This window comes from Staurois parvus, unplaced genomic scaffold (assembly GCF_062004578.1).
Source record: "Staurois parvus isolate SC_StPar_1 unplaced genomic scaffold, SC_StPar_1.0 ptg000096l, whole genome shotgun sequence".
Taxonomy (NCBI): Eukaryota; Metazoa; Chordata; class Amphibia; order Anura; family Ranidae; genus Staurois; species Staurois parvus.
In genome coordinates, this window is record NW_028317892.1 from 6,432,226 (window position 1) to 6,452,871 (window position 20,646).

At 46.6% G+C, this 20,646-nt stretch overlaps 1 protein-coding gene across 1 annotated transcript in view; it reads left to right on the plus strand.

The window, feature by feature from the left end:
• Positions 1-353: 353 nt before the first annotated feature.
• Positions 354-20,646, plus strand: part of LOC149467975 (coiled-coil domain-containing protein 17-like) — a 97,045-nt gene continuing 76,752 nt past the window's right edge. The window contains exon 1 of the mRNA XM_089670872.1: positions 354-723. Within this exon, the coding sequence (XP_089526998.1) occupies positions 589-723 (135 nt within the window). The 5' untranslated portion in view covers positions 354-588. The remainder of the gene's footprint in view (positions 724-20,646) is intronic.

Genomic DNA, 20,646 nt, shown 5'->3' on the forward strand with positions numbered 1-20,646 from the left:
TCTTTTGTGATCAAAACTCCGTCTAACAAAGGTGCGCGATAAATTATAGATAAGAGCAGCAATGTGCTTTTTTTTTCTTTTTGAAATCAAAGTGGACATTGGTATATAGCGGGTTAAATTAAACAAAGAAACATTCTGTTCACTCAGCTTGCGCTTCTGAAAATCTTAACAGAATTACTTCTATGCAAACACAGCAATGAAGTTGAAGGATTTGCAGTGCATGGGTCTAACTGTAGGTGTCACTCCCAAGCCTTTCTAATCCGTCGCTGTAGCTTTGCTGTGAGTTCAGGATGGTTACATACAAACACAGGTTGCCAACCACTTGTCATTGTTAGAACCTGGGGAGGGGCAAGGCTACAATCAGAAGCTGGGACATTTCAACCAACAATTAGTGTAAAGTAACTCAGGGCCTGAAATAACTTTAATATATAGCAGGAATATCATTTCAACTTTAATTTTTTTTTAATTTGGAAAGCCAAACATGTGAGTTTACTACTGGAAAGTGCAAGCCAAGGAAGAAGGAGGATGAAATCCCTGAAATTTTAAAAAAGAGAAACTCAACTTTGAAAGTCCAACTGATTTTCCACAATGACGGACTTGTTACGTTGCCCGAGTTGCAAAATGACTTTCAAATCTTCGCTATTACTTGAAAAACACAGGGATAAATTCTGTATTGGTGCAGACACTGGAAGAATAAGAGGAACACAGACACCCCAGGACATGGTAACTACATTACAACCTTGTCACCATAGCTCCTTTAGTGCTTCTGTTCTGATATGTTTAGATGTACACATGCGCTAATAACAACTGTGCACCAATCGAAGGATTTCGTCATCTCTTTCCGTACATGTTTATAGATGAATGTTTGTATGTAAAGTGTATATCCAGCCAAATGTTTTTTCTTTTGTTTTGGATAGAATGGGGAAAAAATAGAACTGCTTTTATGTCAAAGGGGGCACTGCTATTTTATTATATCAGGTACTTATATAGCATTGTCAATTTACGCAGCACTTTACATATATATTGTACATTCACTTCAGTCCCTAACCCTCAAGGGGTGTACAATCTAAGGTCCCTAACTCACATTCATACATACACATACTGTGGCCAATTTAGACAGGAGCTAATTCACCTACCAGCATGTCTTTGGGGCGTGGAAGGAAACCGGAGTACCTGGAGGAAACTCATGCAGGCACAGGGAGAACATGCAAACTCCAGGCAGGTGGTGCCATGGTTGGGATTCAAAGCAATGACCCTACTACTGCCAGGCAGAAGTGCTAACCATTTAGCCACTGTGCTGCCCTAGCAGGCCACTGCTAGGGCCTGGTTACACAACCGTTGACCAAGAACAATTGCTTTTCAGAGGTGTTTGACAGGCAGTGAGGGGGCGATATGCCACCACTGTTTTAACCCCTAAAAGCCCACACTACCATACTGCAACAGTGGCATAGCTTTAATCACAGAAATGGGACCGTGGCAGTGGTGCAATTAGGTTTTGTGCTGTCCTAGGCAACACAAAAATTGCCCCCTCCCCCTGCAGAAAGAGCTTTACATTGACTAAGAGCACCCCTGCCTTCCACTGCCCCCCATAATGTCCCCCATGGTGAAAGAGAGAAATAAACTAACCTTCACAGCTCCGGACATCGCCATGAACGAGAGTCATGCTGTGCACACACCGCCATGAAACCCACAGCATCTCTCGGAATCCACCAGGTCCCCAAGCCGCGTGTGTCCCTTCTCCCAAGGGGCAGTGCTGCCCCCCCCCTGAAAAATGCCACCCTAGGTAAATGCCTTGTTTGCCTTGTGATAAAATACACCCCTGGACAGTGAAGATTTTTTGTTCCAATGCAATGCAAAGAATCATGCCCGCAGCATAAGTATACCCACATACGGCTACTTTTGCAGCTTAGCTGAAGTGGTTGGGGGGCAGTGAAAATACTGCTCAAACATATGTTTTTACCACTCCCAACTGCAAGTGCAAACTAAGCCTTAAAGTGTTACTAAACCCACAACAGTAAAATTAGTCTGTATATGCAGTAAAGCATGCTTGTTATACTTACTGTGAAACCTAAGGGGTTAATCCTCTGTATTGTGTAAAAAGGCTGTTTATTTCTGTCTTCTCTGATCCTCCCCTTCGTCTACTGTCCCCAATCCATCTGCTGATAGTACAGAGCACTAGGAGTCACTCTGCACATAATCAGTTTGGTTTGATTTTTTTTTCTGTTCTTTGGGAGGGAGCATGTGATCAGCACAGGGCCAATCAGCACTGGCCAGACAAAGGGTCAGGGGTTCACAGTCTCATAGGACAGGTAGAGAAGAATGAAAACTCCTCCTACAAGCTTTAACCAATGCTGCTGATGAGAAAAGATATTTAGCAGTTTATATTTACTAAAATAATTGTATTTCCATGCTCTGTGTACTGAGGAAGACCAGATAGAGTGAATGCAGGGTCCTGGGTTTACAATAATACTTTAAAGCAGTTGTAAAGCTTAAGATTTTTTAACTTCATGCATGCTATGCAGCAGCACCCCCTAATACTTACCTGAGCCCCACTGCAATCCAGCAATATGCACGAGAGCCTCCTCCTCATTGATTGAGAGAGCAGCAGAAGCCATTCACTCCCACTACTGTCAATCACAGCAAGTGAGCCAATGAGGAGGGGGGTAGCGGAGTGAAGCCACGGCTGAGTGTTTGAATGGACATACAGAGCAGCGGCTCAGGAGCAAGCCTGCTTGGGTGTCCCCTGCTTGCTCTGGGGGGCAAGATGAGGGGGATCGAAGTGCAAAACCACTGTACAGAGCAGGTAAGTATAACATCTTTGTTATTTTTTTTTAAATGTCTTTAAAGTGTTACTAAATCCAGGACCCTGCATTCACTCTATCTGGTCTCCCACAGTACACAGAGCATGGAAGTGCAATTATTTTTGTAAATATAAACTGCTAAGTACCTTTTCTCATTAGCAGTTAGGGCAGTCTTGTGACTTCTATCAGTGTCCAGCAGAGCACTGGTTAAAGCTTGTAGAAGGAGTTTTCATTCTCCTCTCACTATCCTATGATGCAGTCGCAGGACCCCTGATCAGACAGAGGATGTCTGGGCAGTGCTTATTGGCTCTGTGCTGATCACATGCACTCTCCCAAGAAACAAAAAACTCTCTAGCAATACACATCAAACTGAGCATGTGCAGCTTGCCCCCAAGGCTCATTTCTATCAGGAGATGAGTCGAGGACAAGCATGCTTTACTGCATATACAGACTGATTTTACTGTTGTGGGTTTAGTAACACTTTGAAGTGATAGTAAACCTGTTTAACAAAAAAGTTTCCCCCTGCAAAGTACTATTATAATGTGCTAGTATGCATTGTATACTAACACATTATGTGAAACTTACCTTAAAATGAAGCACTCCAGTGGCGCGCTGTCACCGCTGACGGGGCTTCCATCTTCACTAGTTCTTCTTTCCGAGTTCACGGGCTGCAGCTGCTTGAATGGCTGAGCCACTGATAACATCACTCCCGCGCGTGCGTGGGGGAGTTTCGGTCACGGCACACAGCTCTGAAGGAATGGCACGGGTATGCCATTTATTCAGAGCTCATGCGCCGGTGATGTCATCGGCTGCAGCTCTGTAGAATATCTCCTAAGCGGTGCACTTTTAGGAGATATTAATTTTACCTACAGGTAAGCTTCATTATAAAAATAGAAATGAGAGCTTACTAGCACTTTAATATCACTTTAAGGTTAGGTTCACATCTGCGTGGGTGGTTCCCGCTGTGGTCCGCACCTGTTCCCACAGCCGCAACCACCATAATATACTGGATACGTATGGCTGCCATTACTCCTAACAGCACACTGCACGCAATGGAAATTGCTCCCACACTGGAAACTGCACTGCACATGCGGTTCCTGTGCGGACTGGAATTCCTAAAATGCTGCAGGGACCTTTTCCCTACGTTTTAGGAGGCATGGCAGCCCTTTCAAATGAATGGGCTTCCGTTTCCACGCAAATCACAGCTCAAAGAGCCGCATATGTGTGAACTAGCCTAAAAGGCATGCCAATGCATATAAATGTAACTCTTCTCAAAATACTAAGCTCTGGTTCACACTGATGCTGTGTGGAATTTGCAGCATTTTCAGTGTGATTTCCGCACTGCATCAGAATCGCACCCTATTCATACGAACCGATGCGGGTGTGTATGTTAAGTTAGCAACACCCCAACATCAGTCTGCAAAACAGATGAGATGTGCAGAATAGGATTGCATAGGTGTGATTACCCATGCGATCTGATTCTAGTGCGGACCAAAAATAGGGTCCTGCACCTTTTTGGTGCGGGTGCGGTGCGAATAGAGCCATACAAAATGTATGGCTCCAATCGCACTTCATATAAATAGCATGTGATTTGTACAGGAATGCGGTGCGGTTCCTGTGCGAATCACATGGGATTTACCGCACCGCTGTAGTGTGAACCTAGGCTGAAGATGTATTTTCAGTCCATTGCAGTGCATTTTTATGTGCGGTAAAGTTTGTTATGCTATAGGAAACATTAAAAAGTGTTGACTGTGTGGAAGAAGTGGCCTGAAAAATGTACCTTTTGTCTGGAATTCCTCAGGAACAATAGCAGTGTACTTCCTGACATTGGAGCACACCTAGGCACCCCCATGTCATACAGCCAAAAAAATTGCAGAGGTATTCATCCTGAGAAACTGCATGTACTGTACATTAATTGTGTGCAAATGGGGGCATAATGAAATATTACTAAGCTGTTTTTTCTCTAGGCCATATTTTTTTAATTTACAAAGAATAGAGTGAGTCAGGAAAATACTGCATTATGGCCAGTAGATGGAGCTGATGATCATAGTAAACAAGTATTTATATATTAGAATTGTAAACTTCATCTAGTGTCTATAATGCGTTATTTTTATGATGTACTCTTTATGAATTACTAATATTTGACCTGGAAAGAAAATAGTGAAATAACATTCGATTTTCCCTCATTTACACAGAACAAACGTACATTCAGTTTTGCCAGGCAATCTACGATTATTTTAATAAATATGTCCTTATGTAACTATTAAAAATGTTAATCTGTCCCAAACTTCTTAAACAGCCCCCAAATTCATGGATATGATTATTATTGTTAATTATATGTGGGTGTAATCATTTATTTTTTGGGCATTATTTCATCATGCTCTGTGTCACTGGGGGCATCCCTTGCCTATATACTTATTGGTAAAGGTGTCCCTCTTTACTTCTCAGAAAGTTGGTAAATATCGATTGGGTTATATCACTATTGTGCCACTCACTGTTTCTCTGCTATACTGTAAACTTGGCTACATAGTTTATTGAATACTGATAAAAAAAAAAAGCTGCTATAGGTACATATAACAATTTCCCTTTCATTTTGTTTCTTATCTTGAAAGTGATGCTTTGAAAGAAAAGTATGGGGTTAGGAAAAAAACAAAACATTTATACTCACCTAGATGGATGCAGCATCAATCAGATGCTGCATCTGTCCCTCACTGGCTCTACACTGAGAACTGAGCGACCAAAAACCACTGATCACTCAGTTCTCCCTCTCCACTGTGAGCAGAGAATGGTGATTGTCAGTCAGGCTCTCTGCTCTGCTCCCCCAGCACTCACAGGAGCACTGGACTGCACAGGAGGCGGGAGGGGCTGGCTAAGGCTCTCAGCGGCTCACTGAGAGACTAAGCCAGCTGCCAATCAGGCTTCTGGGTGGATCCTGACCATATGGTTGGGATCTCTCCAGAGCCTGGACTGGCTGAGTGGGTCAGAGGAGTGCAGACTAAGGGCACTCCCATGGTCTATAGGAGAAGTATGGCCAAAATAGCTTTGGCCATACTTCTCCTTTAAACAATTACCTTAATGTGCATCTTAAAATGTTCATTTGCAGCATACAACTACATTTTTTCAACTGTATTAAACAGAGCTGACAGCTGCAAATATAACTAAGTATGTTGCTGAATCACCTGGAATCAAAACAGCGCTTAGTAAGAATCAAAATAGTACAACGTTCAGTCTACAAATGGAGATTAATCACCAAGGAGAGAATACACTGCAAAACAGCCATATTGTTTGCTCACTGGTCAAACAAGTTGCTGGCCTACAGCTTTCTGCTCACCAGGCTCAGTCATTCATCTACTTTGCACCTATAGAACATGAATAGATGAAACAGCAAACTTCTGGAGAATGGTTTCAGGGTCTTAAGAGATTTGGCTGGTTGGAAATTTTTTTTTTCGTTATCTCTTCTTTTAAAGCAGAGATTAATGAAGATACTTTGCTGCCCAACACTGTATCATAGGAAAGATCATTGAATCATCAATGTATATATTGGGTAAGGAGAGTCTGATGCTTGGTTCGAACTCTACAGATAATGCCACATGGCCAGAGTATGCGTATTATATTTGGAACAAAGACTGGATTACAGAGACTATAGACTGATCAATGATGATATAGCATCAGTTTTTGAACATGTCCTAGCACAGTTGAGTTATTTTGCAATGAAAGCAGACAATTGCTTCAAAAAGAGTTAAGAAATCTTGGATTACAAAGTAGACAATCAAGAGAGATTCTGAATTTGTACAAAAACTTCACTCAAGTTAAAAGAAAAATGTCACACATCTCACATTTCATGAACCTTGTAAAATAATTTGCTGTATTATTTTTTGCTGAACAGTAGTAGCACATGCAAAAGTCTTTCCCAACACTAGTGATGGGCCAAACACCCCCGTTTGGCTCACAGTCGAACATTTGACCATAATGCAAATCCATGGGACTCAATTCAAAAGTGCCCATTTTGAAGGCTTATATGCAAGTTATTGGCCATAAAAGGGGTATGGAGACTCCCAGATCCTGCCCCCCCCCCCCATTGTGAATGAGTATGGGGTGCATAGTATCCCTACCCAGTCACCCAAAAAGTGTAAAATGTGAACAAAAACACAACAGTTTTTGACAAGTCCTTTAAAAGAAAAAAAAAAAGCCAAAAAATGGTTCCATCATTGTAATCCATTGTCAATCACGGCGTCCAGCGTTGTCACGACAACATGGACTCACTGACAGGTCTGACGGTTTCCGGTCAGATGTAAACAATTGGGCAGAACTAGCAGATGGAACTAGCGGTCACATCTTACATCTGACTGGCAACTGCCAGACCTATCAGATGCAGCAAGTGCTTGGCGGGTGTGGACGGGTCAGCAGGTGTTGTTTTTTTTTTATATCAACAAGTCAGTGTCATTGTGACAACAATGAACGCCATGAATGATGATGGATTACAACGATGGAACCATTTTTTTGGCCTTTTTTTTTATTAATAAAGGACTTGTCAAAAACTGTTTTGTTTTTTGTTCAATAAAGAACTTTTCAAGTACAGCGACCTCATCATATCCACCCTCCTTGTCACTGGAACCAACTTGGCAGTATGCTGTGGCTATGAGAACATGACTGCCAATTTCTTGTCTGTCATTGGCACCCCCTCTCTCTAGGCTCACGTCACTCCCTTCCTCAACCTGGGAACAAACATCAGAGCATTCAAATTGCTGGGCATGCTCCAGCAGCCTGTAACTGACACTATGATAAAATAATTCAGGTGACTCCTCTATGCATGATGGTGGAATTACGGAAGGAGTAGCTGTGGACAAGGAGCCTGTGGAATAGACTGCTTTGGAAGCTGCGCTGGAAGGTGAACTAGTATGAGCCTGGGTGACAGAGGATGAAGGATGGCTTAGTTATCCACTCCACCACCTCGCCTGCATGTTGTGGCTCAATAATACGGCCAGCACCGGAAAAAAAGGACAAGTGTGCCCTGCCTGCAGAGCATACACCATGTCCACGACCACCACTTTTCACTGTGGACACAGAGGCTGCTTGCCCTTTTTTAGCTGCCTTTGAGCGTCTGCTTCTCCTTGTTGGCCTTTTGGACATGGTGGGGATTTTTTTCGTGGAGTTTTATAACTTTTTATTTAGGAGCATGGGATGGGAATTTGGTGCTTGGGTGCAATACTTTTGTGCCTGGTGCACTATAAACTGTTTTTTTTAATAAAGAAAAATAGGGTGTACAGCAATAATGCTGCGGCAAAAACAAATTACATGAAATTAAATTTAAAAAAATCAGAAAGCCAAAAACAAAAAAAAGGAACCACTGCTGATGCATAAGGAGGCTTATTATAGTCTTACCTGTAGGTACAAGGACAAAAACCGACTTTACTACCACTTTAAGAACCTGTCCATAATCTTGGACTGGAGTGAGAGCTAGGAAGTTCACTGACTGCCAGGTAAGTATTCCTCTACAATACACCCCTCTATTGTACAAAAACCTTTTTTGTGTCAGTCAATGTATGAAAAAACAAAATTAAAGTCCAAATAAATTAATCCTCCGTGTCCAACTTCAACATTCCCATGAATCCAGATAAGGTGTGTACCTCAAAAAAATGGAAAAAACTAAATAGTGCATTACCTCAATATCAACTGGTATATACTTTATCAAACAATAAGTATATACTTAACAAAATAAGTGCAAAAATAAATCAAAACAAGATTCAAATCGTGGGCAATGCGTGAATTGTGAAATCACTCTGTGTACACTATAAATAAAAAAAATATATATAAATGTGAACAATCAGTGTACACTCATAAACTGAAAATAAATAAATAAAATAAATAAAATTAAATAAAATAAATTAAATAAAAAATATAAGAAATAAATATTAAATACACCCCTCTAGACTAGACTAAGCATTACTCATGAGTATACAGTACATGAGGGGAGGGTCACCCTTTTTTTTTTTTTTAGCTGCTTAGAGTTCAGGTTTAAGATAAAATCTGCTGGCTGTCTAACCTCCTTCTTAGATCATGTCTACTTTCCAAAAAGGGGGTATTTTTACTATTCTGGTATTTTCTTTTTATATTTTTTATAACAGAAAGTATATGTATGTTGTGTTTTTTTCCTTAATCATACAGCCAAGGACACAAGATCTGTATTCTTACCCTTGGGTTATATGCAGCAAACTTCAGGTGATTGGACACTGTAAAAAAAAGTTGCAGGATCTGTCGCCATTGCACCTGCACAGCCTCATTCTCCTTACTGGACATGCATGTGCCATCTCAGTACAGGGGGACTGGCTGTCAGAGAAAGCTCAACTTCTCAATAACATCCTGGAATTCAGGGCAATTTGGTTGTCCCTACAAAGCTTTACCTCTCTGCTGCGAGGGCACTTAACCACAATCCAGTTGACAATGTGCCATTGTGGTGGCCTACATTAAGCATCAGGAAGGCACCATAAGTCATGCCACTCAGTGAGAAGTGGACCTAATTCTCACATGAGTGGAACTGAATATTCTGCCATTTACATCCTAGGTGTGGAAAATTAGCATTCGGACTTTCTCAGTCAACAGTGTTTGGATCCAGGGGAATGATGTCTCCACCTGGAGGTATACCAAGCTCTTTACCACAAATGGGTAATGCCGGACATGGATCTTCTGGCATAAAGATTCAACAACAGTTTGGCCAGATAAGTTACCAGGTCTATGGACCTTTGGGCCTTAACAGTGGATGCTCTGGTGACTTTGTGGGATCAGTTCAACCTTATTTTTTTTTAACAGGTATAGTTCAACCTGATTTACTCTTTTCCATCCTACAGATCCTTCCTTGTCTGACCCAGTATACTCAGACGTTTGGCAAACTTTCCATAGGCCCTTCCAGATAATCCAGACCTCTGTAATACTGACTGGTCCACCATCCTGCCTCTCAGTTGCTGGCTTTAACGCCATGACTGTTGAAGCTCACGTTTTAAGGGACGGGCGTAAGGTCATCCTCCTAAAGGCTAGGAAGTCTACTATTACACATGGAGGTTCTAGTTTGCATGGTGGAAGGCAAGGAAATTCTTTCCTAGATAGTACTTTGTGGGATGCGTCTTCTTTTTTCTCCAGTCTGAACCAGCATGTGGAGTACCATCAAATCCACCATGGCCAATCTCTTTCAGAGGCTGTTGGCTATTCATTCCTTTATTAAGGCTTTTGTGTAGGGTGCCACATTCATTGAGCATTCCTCTGTGCTACACAGGGATCTTAACCTGGTTCTTTTGGGCTCTTTAGAAAAAGGCTTTTATTTGTAATTTGGGCATTTCCTTGGCTGACCCCCACTCGCAAGGTGTTTTTTCTCTTTGCTATTGTGCAGTGGGATCTGAATTAGAGCCTTTTTTAATGTTACACACGGATAAAGTTGTTCTAAGGCCTCCTTTATCACTTTGCCATTTCCTCCTTCCACCTTAACCAGGATATTTTTCTTCCCTCTTTATTCCCTACTCTGAAATATCCCAAGGAAATTTTTCTCTGAATCTACCCCTTGGTTACAGCCTCTTCTCAGCAACTGGATTAAGAAAATATAATTTTTTGACGTAGTACATGGACACTGGTCCCTCCACTCTGTCCTGTATGGTCTCTCTATTGCTTGCTACAAAACTGAGACTTGCTGGGAGTGGGATGGGTTACATAGTGAATGTCCCTGTAGCTGCATTTAACTGTGGTTAAGACTAAGGATCCTGTGTCTTGTACTGTACTCCAAGAAAAGTATTTTTCCTTCATATGGTTCAGAATATCAAAAACTGTAATTGTGAGTTTTTAGTGGTGAAAATTTAAAAATGACCTGCTAACTGTAAAAAAAAAAAAAAAATTGTTTTTGAAAGATTATTTACCCAAGGTATCATATAATAGCACCACATACTAGACTAACCACAAGTTAGAAAACATATTAAATATCCTATTTAACTATATACAAAGTGGAACAACGTAGTGCTTTTGTGGTGCAGAAACAAGTAGACAAAGTACATGTGAATAGAGCACCTGGACTGCTGGCTTCTGTTGGGTTAAAATGGCTTAGTGCCATAAGTGCTTACAGAACTAAGCTCAGTATATCCTAGCAATTGTTTCCAATTTTACAGACTTTTGAAAGCTAAACTCCAATAAACCCAAATACATAGCTGCAAAAATATATGTAGTTGTTGTACCTGTCAAAGGATTTTAGACTTCTATTTTTTTCTAGCCAGTCCTGGGACTTACAAAGCCCTGCAAAAAGCACTTCCAGGTTGGTGAAAACGTATAAATCTGCAGTTGAGTAACACAACTAGGTCACCTTCACTCCTGTGACTGGACTTTCCAGGAAGCAGCAACAGACCAAGAAGGAAATTTTTCCTCCTTGCTAGCATGTTCTTTGTCAGCACATGTGTATACAAGTCACCTGATTGGTGTAAAGGCAAACCTTTTTATATTGTTTTTGTTAGAGTGTATTGTTTTGGCCACCTATTCTTCCAGTAATTAGTATATTTCAAATATTGATGTTTTTTAAATCTGTCGGGAGTTGAGCACCTACATTTTAAAATAGATTAAAGTCTTCAACAGTACCTATAGACCTGTCCATTTAACTTCTGTTGTAAAGAAGAAAATGTAAGGGGTGTTAATGAAGCAAATCCAGAAGTATTTGCAATAATCTAATATAATAATTATAATATATATAATATTTGCAATATTATAATAACATGTAGCCAGTATGGATGTCCTTTCTCCAGTCAGGACCAGTATCTGGAATTCTAAACCTATACTGACCTTTTGTTAGCAACCTATGAGGAACCATGTTAACCTATAAATGGATAGAAAACTGACTTACATGGAATTTAGTTTGGAACATATAGTGATTTTGGAATGTATAGTAGTTTTGTGTCTAAAAAATATTAGTAAATATGTAACAATGCATTAATAAAGATAATTAGAGATGAGCGAAGAAATGAAAAATTCGATTCGACTGATTCGGCGAATTCGTGGACAATATTCGATTCGAGTCGAATAAATTCGCTGTGAATTTAACTTAAAAAAGGGTGTTTCTAGGCTTCAGAGAGACTTAATATTAGTGCAGAACACTGTACCTTTAATTTAAATGCCCTTGGAGTCTGCTGGGGAAGAGAAATAATACTGTCTGTCAGTATGACATGCAGATGAGTGCCGTCGATCTTAGAATCACTGCACACTTCACTCCTTTGGCCAGTCACGGGGCCAAAACCAGTGTTTGGAGCCACAGTGTGGCGGTGGAGGCAGCAGCAATGGGAGGCCATACAGCAACCTATGACAAAATGGAAACCAGCAGGAGCGTGAGGAGACCTGAAAGTGGCACATGGCAGAGTGGGAGCAATGGGAGGCGGTACAGGGACCCAGGTCACACTGTGGGCCCAGCAGCAGCGTGACCAGGCGGTACGGGGGCCCATGGCCGATATGGGGCTTGGTGGCACCTATGGAAGGCCTGTAATCTGCCAGCAACCTATGACAAAATGGACAACCGCAGGAGTGTGAGGAGATTTCAAAGTGGCACATGGCAGAGTGGAAGCAATGGGAGGCCGTACAGGGACCCAGGTCACACTGTGGGCTCAGCAGCAGCGTGACCAGGAGGTACGGGGGCCCATGGTCGATATGGGGCCTGGCGGCACCTATGGAAGGCCGCTAATCTGCCAGCAACCTATGACAAAATGGACAACCGCAGGAGTGTGAGGAGATTTCAAAGAGGTACATGGCAGAGTGGAAGCAATGGGAGGCCGTACAGGGACCCAGGTCACACTGTGGGACCAGCATCAGCGTGAACAGGCGGTACGGGGGCCCATGGCCGATTTGACCTCATTCATCCCATAGTCCTGCCGACTCACGAATAGCGTGGCCTCCTCAAAGGGCCTGAGCAAGCGCAGGTGTCACACATGAGCTGACAATGGCTGACATCTAAGTTACACAGGGAGTACCTTTATCCGCTTTTAACATCAGGAAATCTGTGATGGCCTTTAGCTGTTCGTAAAGGCGGTCTAACATATGTAGGGTTGAATTACACCTTGTTGCAACGTCACAGCATGAGGAGTCGGTACGGGGGCCCATGGCAGATTACATGTCTGGCAGCAGCAATGGGAGGCCCGTAATCTGCCAGCACCCTATGTCAAAAAATTTAACACACCAGCAGTGTGAAGAGACCTGAAAGTGGCACATGGCAGCAGAGTGTGGCGATGGAGACAGCAGCAATGGGAGGCCGTACAGGGACCCATGAGAGACTCTAGACTTGGCAGCAGCATGAGGAGGCGGTATATAGGGGCCCATGGCAGATTAGGGGCCTGGCAGCAGCTATGTGAGGCCCGTAATCTGCCTGCACCCTATGTCAAAAAATTTAACACACCAGCAGTGTGAAGAGACCTGAAAGTGGCACATGGCAGCAGAGTGTGGCGATGGAGACAGCAGCAATGGGAGGCCGTACAGGGACCCATGAGAGACTCTAGACTTGGCAGCAGCATGAGGAGGCGGTTTATAGGGGCCCATGGCAGATTAGGGGCCTGGCAGCAGCTATGTGAGGCCCGTAATCTGCCTGCACCCTATGTCAAAAAATTTAACACACCAGCAGTGTGAAGGAGACCTGAAAGTGGCACATGGCAGCAGAGTGTGGCGATGGAGACAGCAGCAATGGGAGGCCGTACAGGGACCCATGAGAGACTCTGGACTTGGCAGCAGCATGAGGAGGCGGTATATAGGGGCCCATGGCAGATTAGGGGCCTGGCAGCAGCTATGTGAGGCCCGTAATCTGCCTGCACCCTATGTCAAAAAATTTAACACACCAGCAGTGTGAAGAGACCTGAAAGTGGCACATGGCAGCAGAGTGTGGCGATGGAGACAGCAGCAATGGGAGGCCGTACAGGGACCCATGAGAGACTCTGGACTTGGCAGCAGCATGAGGAGGCGGTATATAGGGGCCCATGGCAGATTAGGGGCCTGGCAGCAGCTATGTGAGGCCCGTAATCTGCCTGCACCCTATGTCAAAAAATTAAACACACCAGCAGTGTGAAGAGACCTGAAAGTGGCACATGGCAGAGTGTGGCGATGGAGACAGCAGCAATGGGAGGCCGTACAGGGACCCATGACAGACTCTAGACTTGGCAGCAGCATGAGGAGGCGGTATATAGGGGCCCATGGCAGATTAGGGGCCTGGCAGCAGCTATGTGAGGCCCGTAATCTGCCTGCACCCTATGTCAAAAAATTTAACACACCAGCAGTGTGAAGAGACCTGAAAGTGGCACATGGCAGCAGAGTGTGGCGATGGAGACAGCAGCAATGGGAGGCCGTACAGGGACCCATGAGAGACTCTGGACTTGGCAGCAGCATGAGGAGGTGGTATATAGGGGCCCATGGCAGATTAGGGGCCTGGCAGCAGCTATGTGAGGCCCGTTATCTTGCAGCACCCTATGTCAAAAAATTAAACACACCAGCAGTGTGAAGAGACCTGAAAGTGGCACATGGCAGCAGAGTGTGGCGATGGAGACAGCAGCAATGGGAGGCCGTACAGGGACCCATGAGAGACTCTAGACTTGGCAGCAGCATGAGGAGGCGGTTTATAGGGGCCCATGGCAGATTAGGGGCCTGGCAGCAGCTATGTGAGGCCCGTAATCTGCCTGCACCCTATGTCAAAAAATTTAACACACCAGCAGTGTGAAGAGACCTGAAAGTGGCACATGGCAGCAGAGTGTGGCGATGGAGACAGCAGCAATGGGAGGCCGTACAGGGACCCATGAGAGACTCTAGACTTGGCAGCAGCATGAGGAGGCGGTATATAGGGGCCCATGGCAGATTAGGGGCCTGGCAGCAGCTATGTGAGGCCCGTAATCTGCCTGCACCCTATGTCAAAAAATTTAACACACCAGCAGTGTGAAGGAGACCTGAAAGTGGCACATGGCAGCAGAGTGTGGCGATGGAGACAGCAGCAATGGGAGGCCGTACAGGGACCCATGAGAGACTCTGGACTTGGCAGCAGCATGAGGAGGCGGTATATAGGGGCCCATGGCAGATTAGGGGCCTGGCAGCAGCTATGTGAGGCCCGTTATCTTGCAGCACCCTATGTCAAAAAATTAAACACACCAGCAGTGTGAAGAGACCTGAAAGTGGCACATGGCAGCAGAGTGTGGCGATGGAGACAGCAGCAATGGGAGGCCGTACAGGGACCCATGAGAGACTCTAGACTTGGCAGCAGCATGAGGAGGCGGTTTATAGGGGCCCATGGCAGATTAGGGGCCTGGCAGCAGCTATGTGAGGCCCGTAATCTGCCTGCACCCTATGTCAAAAAATTTAACACACCAGCAGTGTGAAGAGACCTGAAAGTGGCACATGGCAGCAGAGTGTGGCGATGGAGACAGCAGCAATGGGAGGCCGTACAGGGACCCATGAGAGACTCTAGACTTGGCAGCAGCATGAGGAGGCGGTATATAGGGGCCCATGGCAGATTAGGGGCCTGGCAGCAGCTATGTGAGGCCCGTAATCTGCCTGCACCCTATGTCAAAAAATTTAACACACCAGCAGTGTGAAGAGACCTGAAAGTGGCACATGGCAGCAGAGTGTGGCGATGGAGACAGCAGCAATGGGAGGCCGTACAGGGACCCATGAGAGACTCTAGACTTGGCAGCAGCATGAGGAGGCGGTATATAGGGGCCCATGGCAGATTAGGGGCCTGGCAGCAGCTATGTGAGGCCCGTAATCTGCCTGCACCCTATGTCAAAAAATTTAACACACCAGCAGTGTGAAGAGACCTGAAAGTGGCACATGGCAGCAGAGTGTGGCGATGGAGACAGCAGCAATGGGAGGCCGTACAGGGACCCATGAGAGACTCTGGACTTGGCAGCAGCATGAGGAGGCGGTATATAGGGGCCCATGGCAGATTAGGGGCCTGGCAGCAGCTATGTGAGGCCCGTAATCTGCCTGCACCCTATGTCAAAAAATTTAACACACCAGCAGTGTGAAGAGACCTGAAAGTGGCACATGGCAGCAGAGTGTGGCGATGGAGACAGCAGCAATGGGAGGCCGTACAGGGACCCATGAGAGACTCTAGACTTGGCAGCAGCATGAGGAGGCGGTATATAGGGGCCCATGGCAGATTAGGGGCCTGGCAGCAGCTATGTGAGGCCCGTAATCTGCCTGCACCCTATGTCAAAAAATTTAACACACCAGCAGTGTGAAGAGACCTGAAAGTGGCACATGGCAGCAGAGTGTGGCGATGGAGACAGCAGCAATGGGAGGCCGTACAGGGACCCATGAGAGACTCTGGACTTGGCAGCAGCATGAGGAGGCGGTATATAGGGGCCCATGGCAGATTAGGGGCCTGGCAGCAGCTATGTGAGGCCCGTAATCTGCCTGCACCCTATGTCAAAAAATTTAACACACCAGCAGTGTGAAGAGACCTGAAAGTGGCACATGGCAGCAGAGTGTGGCGATGGAGACAGCAGCAATGGGAGGCCGTACAGGGACCCATGAGAGACTCTAGACTTGGCAGCAGCATGAGGAGGCGGTTTATAGGGGCCCATGGCAGATTAGGGGCCTGGCAGCAGCTATGTGAGGCCCGTAATCTGCCTGCACCCTATGTCAAAAAATTTAGCACACCAGCAGTGTGAAGAGACCTGAAAGTGGCACATGGCAGCAGAGTGTGGCGATGGAGACAGCAGCAATGGGAGGCCGTACAGGGACCCATGAGAGACTCTGGACCTAGCAGCAGCATGAGGAGGCGGTATATAGGGGCCTATGGCAGATTAGGGGCCTGGCAGCAGCTATAGGAGGCCCGTAATCTGCCAGCACCCTATGTCAAAAAATTAAACACACCAGCAGTGTGAGGAGACCTGAAAGTGGCACATGTTTGAGGCATGATTCATGGCGGATTTAGTCAGTTGTGTCAGGAACTGGTGGTTTGAAATCCAGACTAATCCACGCCTGATTCATTTTCACAAACGTGAGTCTCTCCACACTTTGGGTGGACAGTCGTGTCCTCCGCGGAGTTACAATACCTCCTGCCGCACTAAACACGCGCTCCGATGCCACGCTACTGGCCGGGCATGACAGCCTTTCAAGGGCAAATTCAGCTAGTTGGGGCCAAAGGTCAAGTTTCGTTGCCCAGTAGTCAAGGGGATTGTCTACCTCGGTTGGCAGGGTGCTGTCCAAGTAGGCCCAAGCCTGTTGTTTGAGCTCCTGCTCCAGGTCCACCTGATGCTGCTGCTGCTGCTGCGGCTGGTTAGTAGTTTCCTCACTGCGCTGGTGAAGAAAGCTACTCATCATCGACTGCAGACTGAGGCAGCCACTGCTGGTGGAGCTGCCACTGCTCCTACCACCCCACCCCTCCCCTGCTGCCATGCCAGCGGAACGCGAGCGCACAGGGCCCACAGTGTCTGAGGATGGACGTTGGCGCACAAAGGCAGAGACCAACTGACTACATAGGTGGTTTTTATAGTACGTAATTTTGGCCTCCCTCTCAGCAGGTGTGAAAAAGGCCACCATTTTGGACCGGTAGCGAGGGTCCAACAAGGTGGACAGCCAAAAGTCATCCCTCTGTCTGATGGTTATTATTCGGCTGTCGCTACGCAAGCAACCGAGCATGCTATGGGCCATTTGTGCCAAGGAATGCGAGGGACTCCCTGCCTCCATCTCCACAGCATACTGCCACGGTGCGTCTGGGTCCTCTGTCTCCTCCTCCTCCTCCTCTACCAGATGCTCCTGCTCCTCCACTCCTGTCCGCTGAGTGGAAAAACCACCCATTTCACTCAATAATTCCTGAGCACAAATGTCCTCCTCTACCTCCTCCTCTTCTTCCTGTCCTGCCCCCACAGGGGTCATGTGGCGTTGAGATCTGTGCGCCACGTCTACCGCACCCTGACCAGCCATTGTTAACAGCATTTGTTCCAGGACGTGCAACAGAGGAATGACGTCGTTCATCCCATAGTCCTGCCGACTCACGAATAGCGTGGCCTCCTCAAAGGGCCTGAGCAAGCGGCAGGTGTCACGCATGAGCTGCCAATGGCTGACATCTAAGTTACACAGGGGAGTACCTTTATCCGCTTGTAACATCAGGAAATCGGTGATGGCCTTTCGCTGCTCGTAAAGGCGGTCTAACATGTGTAGGGTTGAATTCCACCTTGTTGCAACGTCGCAGATCAGGCGATGCTGTGGAATTCCGTTCTGCCGCTGCAGCTCAATGAGGGTGTTCTTTGCGGTGTAGGAATGGCTGAAATGCATGCACAGTTTACGTGACATTTTAAGGATGTCTTGCAGTGGGATGGTGGATTTTAGGAACCGCTTGACAACCAGATTGAACACGTGAGCCATGCATGGCGCATGGCACAACCTTCCTTGACGCAGAGCAGACACCATGTTCTTTCCGTTGTCAGTCAACATGGTTCCGATTTTTAGTTTGCGCGGAGACAGCCATCTGTCGATTTCTCTGTTCATTACACTCAGCAGTTCCTCCCCTGTGTGACTACGTTCGCCAAGGCATACCAGGTGCAGCACAGCGTGACACCGTTGCGCCCTGCACATGTGATATGCCGGTCGGGTAATGGGACTTGGCACGGGGGTGGCGGCTGAGGACACGGCGGAAAAAGAGGTGGTAGAGGCGGACATGCTTGCTGGACCAAGGACGTGCAAACGTGGAGGCAAAAGCGTCGTGACCTGTCCAAGTTGCTGGTGCGGCTGTGCCGGCACCACGTTCACCCAGTGGGCCGTAAATGACATGTACTGTCCCTGACCGTAGTTACAGCTCCACACGTCGGCGCTGCCGTGCACTTTGGCAGAGACCGACATGCTCAAAGACTGGCCCACCATCTCTTCTACATGTGAATGCAGGGCTGGCACTGCCTTTTGGGCAAAGAAATGACGGCTTGGCACTCTCCACCGCGGCGCGGCACAAGCCATCATTTCTCGGAAAGGTGCTGAGTCCACCAGTTGGAAAGGGAGGGACTGCAGCACCAGCAACTTGGACAGGAGGACGTTCAGCTTTTGCACCGTCGGGTGCGTGCTCGCAAACTGTTGTCTCTTGGATACGGATTCCAAGAAAGACTGTTGACGGAATCCGAGAAGAGGAGTAGCAGGAGAAGGAGCATCTGAACGAGCGGAAGATGCCAACGAGCGACAACTCCCCTCAGCAGAGGTGTTGGAGCCTTGACTGGCTGATAGAGGGCGATTGACGACGTCGGGTGACGGAGCAAGTAACGGAGCGGGTGATGGAGCGGGGGCTGGGGCAGGCAGAACCGCCGTATGTTTATCACGGTTTTCCCAGGCCACCGAATGGTGACGCTGCATATGCTGACGCAACGCTGTAGTCCCAACATGGGCCCCCTGGCCACGCTTGCATTTCTGGCCACATAGTCGACATACGGCTACGTTTACTTCCTCGGGCGGCTTGAGGAAAAATTGCCACACCACCGAGTAGGAAACTTTGCCCCCGCTACTCTTCACTGGCTGACTGCTACTTCCTCCGTGCGCACCGGCACCACTACTGGCCGTGGTGGTAGGCTGCAGTGGAGCTGGTGCTCTACTCCGTGGACGTTTGGCTCCACTGACACTGATGCGACCCTGCTGCTGTCTCCTGGGCAACCCACCGACTGTTTTGCTCGCTGCCAAGCTGCCACCCTCTTCTCCTGATGATGCGGAAGAAATTGCCTGATGACGACGAGGCTGCCAAGTGCGATCAACCTCCTCATCATCAAGTAGGGTCTCCGCCTCACTACTAGCCCCCTCGGCTGCGTCTGGGTCAGGAGACAGACCTGTCTCTAGACCGGCTACCGAGCCACTCTCCTCGCCAGTACTTGTTCGCTTGGCTGCTGAAAAGGCCGATGTCTCCCCCCGTTCCTGACCGCCCTCTGTTAGCTCTTCCTCACTGTACAGTGGGGCTGAGCCCACAGCATGCGATACTTCGCTTGGTGAGGGAACAGCAAAGGACAGGGGCAGGTAGAGGACACGTGATTTCAGTGGGCTTGCTCCCGGGCCATGCCAACTAACGGTTGTGTCTGACGTACCCACCGACCGTTGGCTGTAGGTGTCAGAGGTGACCTGGGAAGAGGAAGACGACCGAGCCAACCAATCAATGACGGCAGGGTTGTCGGTGGAGACACGACCGCTGGATGACACCGGGAGCACTGGCCTCTGGCTGCGAATACTGCTGCCTCGACCCCTTCCTCTGCTGCCACGTCTGCTCGCTCCTAAAACATTGCCTCCTCTGCCACTCCTCTGCATGTTGTCTGACATACTATTTAATTCAACGATTAGGTGTCCCTGAGTAACAATTCTCTGGCACTCAGTAACAATTCTGTCTGTCCCTGAGTATGAATTCTGTGGCCCTGAGTAACAATTCTGTGTCTGTGCGAGTAACAATTCTGTGTCTGTGCGAGTAACAATTCTGTGTCTGTGCAAGTAACAATTTTGTGTCTGTGCGAGTAACAATTCTCTGGCACTCAGTAACAATTCTGTCTGTCCCTGAGTAACAATTCTCTGGCACTCAGTAACAATTCTGTCTGTCCCTGAGTAACAATTCTCTGGCACTCAGTAACAATTCTGTCTGTCCCTGAGTAACAATTCTCTGGCACTCAGTAACAATTCTGTGTCTGTGCGAGTAACAATTCTGTGTCTGTGCAAGTAACAATTTTGTGTCTGTGCGAGTAACAATTCTCTGGCACTCAGTAACAATTCTGTCTGTCCCTGAGTAACAATTCTCTGGCACTCAGTAACAATTCTGTCTGTCCCTGAGTAACAATTCTCTGGCACTCAGTAACAATTCTGTCTGTCCCTGAGTATGAATTCTGTGGCCCTGAGTAACAATTCTGTG